The sequence below is a fragment of the Apis dorsata genome, unplaced genomic scaffold, assembly GCF_000469605.1.
Source record: "Apis dorsata unplaced genomic scaffold, Apis dorsata 1.3 scaffold_997, whole genome shotgun sequence".
Lineage (NCBI taxonomy): Eukaryota > Metazoa > Arthropoda > Insecta > Hymenoptera > Apidae > Apis > Apis dorsata.
In genome coordinates this window covers 99,094-109,911 of record NW_006264098.1, presented here as the reverse complement: position 1 = coordinate 109,911, position 10,818 = coordinate 99,094, and the positions used below count along the sequence as shown (strand labels likewise).

Here is a 10,818-nt window from a genome sequence, read left to right as displayed (position 1 = left end):
TTTTATATAAAATTTTATAGATATCTTGTTTTATTAAATAATTAATAATATAAATAAATATATATTTTCCAAAATTATGGCCATGTAATTTTCTGTCTTTTCTTCAATGGTGCTCCCTACAAAACATGTGAAAATTTTTATGTTAATTTTTTATATATATATTATATTTATTAAGTAATATTTGTTATCTTTTATTTATATTACATAATTCTATGTTTCATTTATGAATATTATATCATTTATGATACAATATATCCATTATACATTTAAAATACAAACTTAAATTTTTCAATCCTATATCAAACTAGACTAATATTCTATTTTATTTGTCTTTTTAATTTTAATACATGAATACATAAAAATGTATTCATTTAAATTATAATTTTTTTTCTTTATATATATATATAAATAACAAAAATATATGAATAACATTTTATTTCAAATTGTTATTAAATTAGTTAGAAAAATATGAAAATATATCAAAATTATAAATACCTTTTTAAGTTGAAAATATCTTAATAATTATAAATGCTTTAGAATAAAATTATTTAGAAGAAAATTATTTAGTTATTCAGACCAAGTAAAATCAAAAGAAAAAAATTTTTAAAAATAAATAATATATAAAGAATTGAATAGAGAAATAATCGTTTAAAAAATAAAGATCAAGTTATATAATTAATAACTAATAATAAATATACCTACATCATATTTTTCATCATTAACATGTTTGTCAATATCATTACATTTTGTAAAATTATTTGAATTATTCAAACGTATTTTCTTAGAAGTTTGTTTAATTTCATTTGTAGAAGATTTTGATCTCACATAAGAAGATTCAAGCATTTTTGTTGTTTCATTAATACATATTTTTGTACTATTTGTATTATTCCTAAAAAAAATTTATATACTTTTCTTATTAAAAATAAAAAACAAAAATATTACATAAAGAAGAGGAGAAAATAAAAAACAAAATAAAACAGCAATTAGAACATAATAGAAGAAAATTTCCTACGATAAATATAAGAAAAGATACGAGGAAAGGAATATAGAAATACAGAAATCTGATAATAAAATTTCAATATATTCAAAATTAAATTACAATTGCAAAAAAAAATTACAGAAGAGATTATGTGTAGAATATTTGAAAAGACAAAAATATATAATATATTTTAAGTATTTTATTATAAGTATTTTATGTTTTAAATAAAACTGTAAAACTAATGAAAAAGTTATATGAGATAAAAAAAGAAGCAATGAAAAAAATTATAAAAAAAAAAAAAGAAAATGAAAAAAAAAACAAACAAAAACTAAAGATTAATAGTGGTTTAAAAATACATAAAAATAATAAAAGAATATAAGTTAAATGATAAAAGTTTATATAATTATTTTTATTATAATATTGTTATCAAATACTATATAACTTATATTTGGATTCTATATATAATTCTATATAATTTATTTTTGAATACAGGCTAAGTTATGTTAAAATATTACAATGCAGAAGTTTATGTGTGAAAGTTATCTTTAATATTTCAATTAATATGAAACAATTTATATTTTAAATAATATAAAGATTTTAAGATTAAGATTTAAAGATAAAAAAATAAAAAATTAAAAATAAGAAAATAGCATAAAAACTAATATATATATAGATATTTTTATTATAATATCATAATTATCATATATCATAGTTATCATAATACTATTATAGTTTATTTTTTATTATTAAACTATTAAATTAAAAAAACTATATGATATATAATACAAATTATATAGTGATATATAATAATTTATGCTCTAAATGATATAAAATTAGTTAAGTTATTTTCAAAGTAACTTCTAATAATAATTCTGAAATAATGATATGTTGTAATTGAATGAATGATATATCATTTATAAAATCAGAAATCATCTTAAGATTAAGAAATAAATAATAAATATTATATTAAAACAAAAATATTAAAACAAAAATTATATAAAAATGTTTATATAAAAATGTTAATATTAATTATATAAAAATTATATTAACATATGAATTAAAAATATGATACATAATAATAATCATTTAACCATCTATCTCGTGAATTATTTATAATTTATTTTAAATATATTCTATCTATATATTGATTGTTAAAAATTCTAATGTTTATTGTATTTATTTATATTAATAATTTTTTATATGTTGTAAAAATTGAAAATTTTAGAAAAATATTTATATGTATAATAGTTTAATAATTGTAAATATTCTCTTATTTTGTTTCTAAATTTTACTAGAATTTTACAGATTCTAATAAAACTATAGTCATTAATTAAATATAATTGATATAGCAATCAATATATTAAACATTTACTATCTAAAAAATTAATAACTTATTTATAAGAAATGAATATTTTTAATATATATATCATTATTATTTATCATATATACATTTATTGTAATTGGAACTTTAATATTTTATTAGTTTATAATAAATAAGTTTATAATAATTTTACAAATGTTTTACTCACAATGAAATTGAATTTCTATATAATTCATTATCAAAATGTGTTGCTTCATTATGTCCTTTTATTTCTAAATTTTGCATATTTTCAGAATGTCTTTGAGGTAATGGTAATGCTACCCGTTTATATAGTTCTATTAATTCAAATCTAGATAAATTTTTAAAATCACTGAAGTCAATACATCTCTATAAAATAAAAAGATTTAAATAAGTATATTATATATATATGTAAAAAATATATATATTTTTTTTTTTGATAAATTAATAAAAAATATATGTTAATATTAATATCAAACTAAAAAATACTTTAAGAATTTTATTTTTCAATCAAAGACTAAAATAATTAAAAAAAAATAATTATCATCTTTTGACAATACTATTTTTTTACAATTTTTTTTGTTACAAAAAAGAATAATAAAATTATTGAATACAAAATTGTAATTTAAATCTTTAAATATTCACTCAATATTAAATATCTATAATTCAATATTTTCGATTTAATATAAAAAATTAAATTTCTTAAAATTTAATCAAATAAACATAACCTGTTTGACTTACATTTTCTAAAATTTCCTTAAGTTCAGAATCTGACAATGATTCAGGATGAGTTAATTCATACATTCCTAATGTCAACATTCTGCTAAATACTTAATTCACTAATAAAAATTACTGTATTATATTAAGTGACCATTTGACAATTCACAAATACGTAATACTATTTAAATATTAGTTCATGCTTATCATTCGTTATTTAATATATGTATATGATAATAATTATTTAATTTTTATTTATTATGATGTATTCATTATGCAAATTTTAATGAATATAAAAAAATTTTATATATCATGAAATAAAATATATTATTATTATATACATTATATTGAAATAAAATGTACTATTACATTAACACATTGTATTGAAATATTTCAATGCGGTAACAAAAATTGAAAGCACTTCTCAGACAGATATCAATTTTTTAATAACTATAAGAAAAGATTAAAACAGCGAAGAATGCAACAAAATCCAATATGGCTATGCACACTGATGGCAAACATCAATACTTGAATTAGACATGCAAGAGAAAAGTATTTGAAAAAATTTTTTTTTATCTTAAATTTCTTAAAAAAATTCGTGACACAACTGTACGCATCATCGGTTATATAATAGGAAATCCTTATAGCGTACATGTGCGTCACTCGCGGTAAATATATAAACAAAATAACATAATAATAAAATATATATTTTGTTTATTCATATGCATAAGTTTCTGATTCATTACCATGGCAACTATTAGTACTCATATAATAAATTGAATATGTACATAAAAATTTTTCCTTAATATTTTAAAATTTATTTTAGTGGTAATAAGAATATTCTTTTATAATTAAATAATCAAAATTTTTTGATAATATTTTAATTCAAATAAGTAAATAATAATAAATAATTATAACTAAATTAATAAATTAATAACTAAATTAAATATACGATATCCACAGAAAGTTATGAAAAAATAAGTATATAAAATTATAAGAGTATTAGGAATATTAATTATTTAATTATTAATTAAAAATGTAATATTTTTAAATTATTTATATTTTAATATTAACATTTCTGCAATCGTAAATAATTTATAAACATAAATTTTATATTTTTTTGTAATATATATAATTTTCTACAAATAATAACAAATATTAATTTTATTTTTTAGATAGTAATGTATTTATTAAATAATTTGCAGATTAAATACATTATAAAATTGAAAAAATAATGAAAAGGTATAAAAATAATTTGATATTATATTTTTTTCTAAAACTAACTTTCTTTATTTCTTTCATTATTAGATTTGTCATTATTGTATTCAATGTGTTTAAATTTTTTCATTTCATTTATATTTCTTTATACCTAACTACATACTAAAAAAAATCTATACATAATCATAACAATTTAAAAGTCATAAACAATAAAGATAAATAATGAATAATTTACATTCATTAAAACAAATCATTTACACTTCTCATACATATATATATAGCAGAGTAAATAAAATTATATGATTTTTATTTGTTTTAATTTAATATCTTATGAAAAATAGTATAATTTTTCAGAAGAATAAAAAATCAGTATTTATTAATAAAATTATTTTTAAGAATGTATTTTATATGATAGGATAAGTATTATTTAACTTTTAAATTAATAATAATGTTTGAATTAAAATATGCTGTAATTTTACATATAAAAAGTTCTCTTAAAGTATGTATTACAACCTTAATTGGGCATAAATTCAATTAGCAACGTTTTTAATTCTATAATGCATTTTACTAGATTGGACAAAGTTATCTTTAAAGATTTTCTTTATTCCTTGTTAATTTATTTGTTTAAAACTGTATCCAATCATCAAAACCTGAGATTTTTTATTTTAAATTTCAGTACATAACATACTTTCACTATTTTGCTTCAAAATAATTTTAATTAATTATATTAATATTTTTTTTTATTTTTCTGTGCGTATTAATTTTTTTTGTTTCATTCTAATAATTGATTTTAATTATAATTATGAATTATAAATTATAAGTAAAATTAATTTTTTTTTTTAAATAAAGAAATAGTAATTGTGATTATAACATTATTGTAACAATTTTTGATAATTTTATGATATTAAACATTAAAAGTTATATGCATTTATTTTTCTATCGACAATGTATATCAATATAAATATTATTTTAATAATATAGTTTGTGTTAATTGTATTATCATCCAGCACTTTCTGGCGTAACTTCCTGCTTCTCTATTCTGAACGCCATTATCTAGTATTGTTATGGTATGATTCACGCCATAATTCTTCAAAACTATTTAATAATAGTTTTGATGACAGAAATAATGAATTGCTGGTAGAAATAAAATAACAAACATGATGTAAAATAAAAAAAGAAAACAAGATTTCAATCATTTTAATAAGATATAATAAAATCAACAAGAAGAACAAAAATTTAATAGTAATATTTCTATAATCATACTCATTATAATCATAATCATATAAAAATAGAAATTTTTTTACAAAAAACAAAAAAAATTCATTGTCAAGTAAAGCATTCTAAACAAAGATATATAATTTTTAAAAATAATTATGAATATTGAATTAATTATATTATGTTAATTTTTGTTTATAAATAAAATTATATACAAACAAATTGTGATATTCAATCTAATAATAAATTAATATATTTTTAATTATTTAATTATAATATACTTAATTTCATATATTTTATATATATTATATATATTAATGTATAAAATATTTATTAATTTTTTTGATTTTATTTGTATAAATCAAATATTTAAATCAGAAATAAAAATTATAATTAAATAATTTAAAGTTGAAAAAATTTTTAACTTTTAATTAGTATTGCAAAAATTTAAAATAGTAATAATAATATATTAAAATTTATTAATTAAAATTTTTATTAATAAATTAATTAAAATTTATTATTAATAAAGATAATGCAGCCATATCACTGACAATCATTAATAAATCATAATCAAAGTTATAAAAATTATATTGATTTTTATACATTTTAATTCAAATAAATATTTTTTCATGAAACTAACATAATTTAATTTAAGATACATACAATTACATATAACAAAATGTATTTTTGTTATTAATTTTGTAAATAAAGATTAATTGAAAATGGTCCCATTTTAGAAAATATGAAAAATAACTGTACTAAAACATTTAATTTTCTACCAGCAATTTTCTTAAAAGATATTGAATGAGTTTATAAATTAGTATATAATTATAATATATAAATTTTTCTTTTAAAAAATTAATAAATGAAATGCAAGTAAAAAGGCACTATATTTGGGTATGGGAAACAATCAAGTATTTAGGCCTCCCTAATTTTTTTCTTTACCACTTCCAATAAATCACAGATTTCTCATTAAAGAAGTTACGCCGCTGCGATTGAACAACCTTCATTTTATTATACATGTAAAGTCTTGATCAATATTAAACATATGCATATTAAAAAAAATCAATGTGAATTATAAACAGCCATTTAAATTAGTATTATTTAAATTAGTTTCAATAGTATTCAATAATATATTGGAAGCATAAAGTAATGTTTATAGTCATATCACTTTATATAAACTAGGATGGAACCATTATTCTATAAACAATTTTTCCATTGTTAATCATATTTGACTAGTGGAAAAAATTATTAATTGGCAAGAGAATGTTTAATTGTTCCACGCACACCATACTATATTTTCCAATGATGAATATATTTCATCATTATTTTATGTTATGTAAAAAGACTGGTGTTAGTTTATATTGACTGTCGAGGATGACATTTATTTAGTTTTTATTTCATTAAACAGGTGTTTCATGATCAGTTTCTTCAATTCTTCCCAATCTCCATGCATTTGGATCTCCTGCTGCTGCAATAAACATAAATTTTTTATTGCTTGAGAATAACAAATATTTTTTATTATTTGAAAATAATAATACACTTATATAATTAAATATTTAAAATATTTAATAAATTAATATATTACATTATTACATATTATTATGTATTAATATATACTAATATATATATAGAGTGTGTGTCATTTAATTGAATACAATTGAATATCTTAAGAGGAATTATCAAAAAAATGTTTTAACAAAAGTTAATTCAAAATGTTATGAATTATTAATTAATTTAAAATGAATTAATTTTTTTGTAGATCAAATAGAAGAGATATTAAAGTCAATTTCATTTTTTTAAATAAAACTACATAATTTTAAATGCATCAATTAATTTATCTAAGTATTTTCTATAAAAAAATATTAATCTATTTATATTGAAAAATAGATTTTAATTTAAATATTGCAGTTCTGTACTATTAGAATTTGAGAGCTGAGAAGATGATAATCACTTGCGAGTATTTTATAAAACAATTTTAGTTCAATTAAAACAATCAACAATTAGAAAAATGGAATATATGTATTTTCTTTTGCCTAAATAAATCTTGTTTAATATTAATGCTTACTAATATTAATTAATACTTAATATTATATGGTATATTGGCTACTATATATTAAGTATTTTATTTAACTAAAAACGATGGGTAATAAAGAAAATGCATGTTTCATTTTTATATATTTATCATTTACATATTTACATATCTATAAATTGTCTTAATGAAGAATCAATTATTGATTGTACTTTCCAGTCCTGAATTTTTTAATTGAAATATCTATTAAATCAATGGTTTTTCAATATAAATAGATTATTATTTTTTTTAGAAAATATTCAAATAAATTGAATAATGAATTCAAATTATATGATTCTATTAAAAATGAAAAAATTAAAAAATGAAATTGATCTAAAAATCTCCCTTCAATTCACAAAAAAATAATTTGAATTGTATGATCTTTTTTTAAATTATTTAACTCTTGTTAAAATATTTTTTTGATAATTTTAACTTTCTTTATGAGATATTCTCATTTAAAGAAAACACCCCATGCATATATATTATATTCCATGTATATGTGTAAAATGTGCTTATGAACAATTACTAAACATTTTCAAGATAAAACTCAAAATTATTTAAATATGAATAGATAAAAAAAATATATATAAAAAAAACAAAAAATTAAATTAGATTTTAAATAAAATAATTAAGAAATCAAAAATTTTAAATATATATATCACTACAAGAAAATAAATAATTATATGTAACATATTAATACTAAATAAAAATAAATTTTTTTCTTTAGATTTCATAGTTGAAATTTACATCATATTTATAACAATATTATATTATAACAATATTATACAAAGTGTCTCTAATATCAGAATTTTTAATGAAAAAATAAGTCAAAAAAGTAAAAGAAACTTTTTTTTATATATTTTTTCATTTTCAAGAAAACTTTCAAGAAAACTTCTTTGAAACTTGATGTAGTATATATGTACTAAGCTCAAATTTCAAATTTGTTTTTGTTTGTATTTATAAACATTATTTTATATTATAATTTTATTTTATATTATTACAATAAAAATAATAACTTATTTATTATTATAATGTATATAATTTATTATTATAATGTAATGATAAGGAGCAATTAATAATATTTATGAATACAAATATACAGAAATAGAAAAAGCGAACTAGCAAACTTTTTAGCAAATTGAAACAATTAATGTATTACTTATTAGATTGATTTAAAAGTTTGATTTTAAAGTTTTTTACAAAAATGAAGTTTTATATGAAAAAATTTTATTCTGTATTTTTGAATTAATTTTTCATAGATAATTATCTCTTATGTGATTGTATAATAATTACAGAAACATCACATTTATATAATACTGAAAATAAATTCCATTTCATAATTTTACATAAACTTAAATTTATAAATTTTTAAATAAACTTTTTAAAAAAAACTTATATTAAGCATTAAATAAATTCTTTTGTTTTATCAAATCTAATAATAATTTTATAACAATACAATTAATATTATTAAATTAAATGAAGTAAGGAAAGCATAGACACAAAAATAACTCACCTGAATATAATAACCAGAAGAAAATAAATGAAGTTACCCGATGATATTTGTATAACTATGGATATCCATTGTAGAAACATAACATATATCACGTACAAATTTGTGCTAATTACTGCACAGTTTGTGTCACAAGAATATTATAAGGAAGACTGAACATTGCTGTGTTGTACAGGATGTAAAGGAAGTGTACGTAGGTGATTAATATGATGCAAAGTGTTGTTCAACACTTCCTGAGTCGTGTACAGCAGCGGCATTCTCTCTTCTATCCAAAGCAAAATCAAAATTGATGCAAAATTATATAAAAAGTGTATGTTGCATATCTAGTAAATTTATGAATCTACATTGTTAATATTATTACTTTAGCAAATACATGCATCAATTATCATGCAAAAATTTTTTCATATACAAAATGGATTATCTCAATTATTTTCAATTATTTATTAGTAAATGAATTAAACTCCTATTCTACTATAGATGATATAATTTCAAAGAAAATTTAAAATGATAACATTTGATTTTTTTATATATGTCTTTTTAAATAAATTTTTAAAATAACCAAGTTTTTTTATATATGATACTATAATTTTTTTATTAAATGGGAAAGAGTATTTATTTTTAGCTAATTAAATTTGTTTCGATATTAATTAATCAACAAACAAGAATAATTTATAGTAACTTCTTTCTTATCTAATCTTTGTTTTAATTAATAAATGTAAAATGTAAAAAAAATCATGATTTTCTTATAGCAATTATTATTTACTTATTATTACATATTAATATCATATTAATAATATTATATTATATTTAGATTATATATATATCTAGATTTTATATGTAAATAATAAATATTATATGCATATTATATATATATATTTATTTTTATTTTATTTATCATAAATAATATCTGATCTTATTTATTTTACTAATCTAATATCGAATTTTCATGAATCAAATTTTTTTTAATTTTACTATAAGAAATTATTATATCATATACATCATGAGAAAAAAATTTATGAATCATTAAGAAAAAAATTTATGAATCTTTAATTAAAATTTAAAGTAAAAGAAACTCTATTGTAGTATATGTTTACGTTGTTCAGTTTTTTCTTCGCAAATTGTAAATTTTAGACAAGAATAAATTTTCTTTCTTCAACTGAAATTTTATTATCTCTCATGCATAATGCGAAAACATCAAAATTTTTTACAATGATTTACATGAAATGACAATATCACGAATCATTTTTAAGTGTACCTGTCTACATTTTTTTTTATAATAACATGAGAAAATGCTGAGAATGAATATTAATGTAAACATTTTGTTATCACTATAAAGATATTTCAAAATCGTATCATCTATGATAAATTCTAAAATCTGCATTTATAAAATTATATTATTACATATAATTCATACCCATGCCTAAATGTAAAAAAATATGAAAAGTATTATACATGAAAATTACTACATACAAAATATCGTTTCATGTCAAATTGAATATTCTTAATTATTATAATTTATAAATCTATAAATTTTATATTTTATTTTATAAAAAATTTTAAATTACAAATACAAAAAAAAAGCAAGATCAAATAATAAGAATATGAGAAATATTTTTAATTTTATAGAAATATTCATCCAATATAATTAATGATAATATATTTAATTAAATATATTTAATTAAATATTCAAAGATAAAATTTATTTACAAAAAACAATATTATTTTTTATAAAATCTTAATTTATTCTAATACTTATATATATACATATA

General features: G+C 16.8%; 2 protein-coding genes across 6 annotated transcripts in view; both read right to left on the bottom strand.

The window, feature by feature from the left end:
• LOC116186607 lies at positions 1-3,282 on the bottom strand. Of its 2 annotated transcripts, none has more exons than XM_031514445.1 (4): positions 3,060-3,282; positions 2,509-2,687; positions 703-874; positions 1-116 (listed from the first exon to the last, which is right to left on the bottom strand). In XM_031514445.1, the coding sequence occupies exons 1-4, from the start codon at positions 3,135-3,137 to the stop codon at positions 75-77; spliced, it is 471 nt and encodes a 156-aa protein (XP_031370305.1). In that variant the 5' UTR covers positions 3,138-3,282; the 3' UTR covers positions 1-74. The 2 variants fall into 2 exon arrangements, with proteins under 2 accessions (XP_031370305.1, XP_031370304.1); XM_031514444.1 differs by having other exon boundaries at positions 703-889; positions 3,060-3,281.
• A 3,040-nt stretch (positions 3,283-6,322) lies between these two features.
• LOC102678049 (blood vessel epicardial substance-like) overlaps positions 6,323-10,818 on the bottom strand; it is a 16,090-nt gene continuing 11,594 nt past the window's right edge. Inside the window, exons 9-10 of one of the 4 annotated variants that reach the window (XR_422832.2) lie at positions 9,053-9,314; positions 6,323-6,939 (exon numbers count right to left, since the gene is read on the bottom strand). Coding sequence is in view for 3 of the 4 variants with exons in the window: in XM_031514452.1 (XP_031370312.1) it covers positions 9,190-9,314 (125 nt within the window). In the remaining variant the exon portion in view is untranslated. Of the gene's footprint in view, positions 6,940-9,052; positions 9,315-10,818 lie in introns of those variants that run through there. The other 3 variants (XM_006624204.2, XM_006624205.2, XM_031514452.1) reach the window with 3 other exon arrangements.

What these genes read in the sequence shown, in the direction of transcription:
- LOC116186607 (XM_031514444.1), bottom strand. Translation starts at nt 3,137, where the DNA reads ATGTTGACATTAGGAATGTATGAATTAACTCATCCTGAATCATTGTCA. An exon ending in TTAAGGAAATTTTAGAAAAT is followed by an intron (nt 2,688 to 3,059) that starts GTAAGTCAAACA and finishes TTTATTTTATAG; the next exon opens with AGATGTATTGACTTCAGTGA. An exon ending in TTAATGATGAAAAATATGAT is followed by an intron (nt 117 to 702) that starts GTAGGTATATTT and finishes CATGTTTTGTAG; the next exon opens with GGAGCACCATTGAAGAAAAG.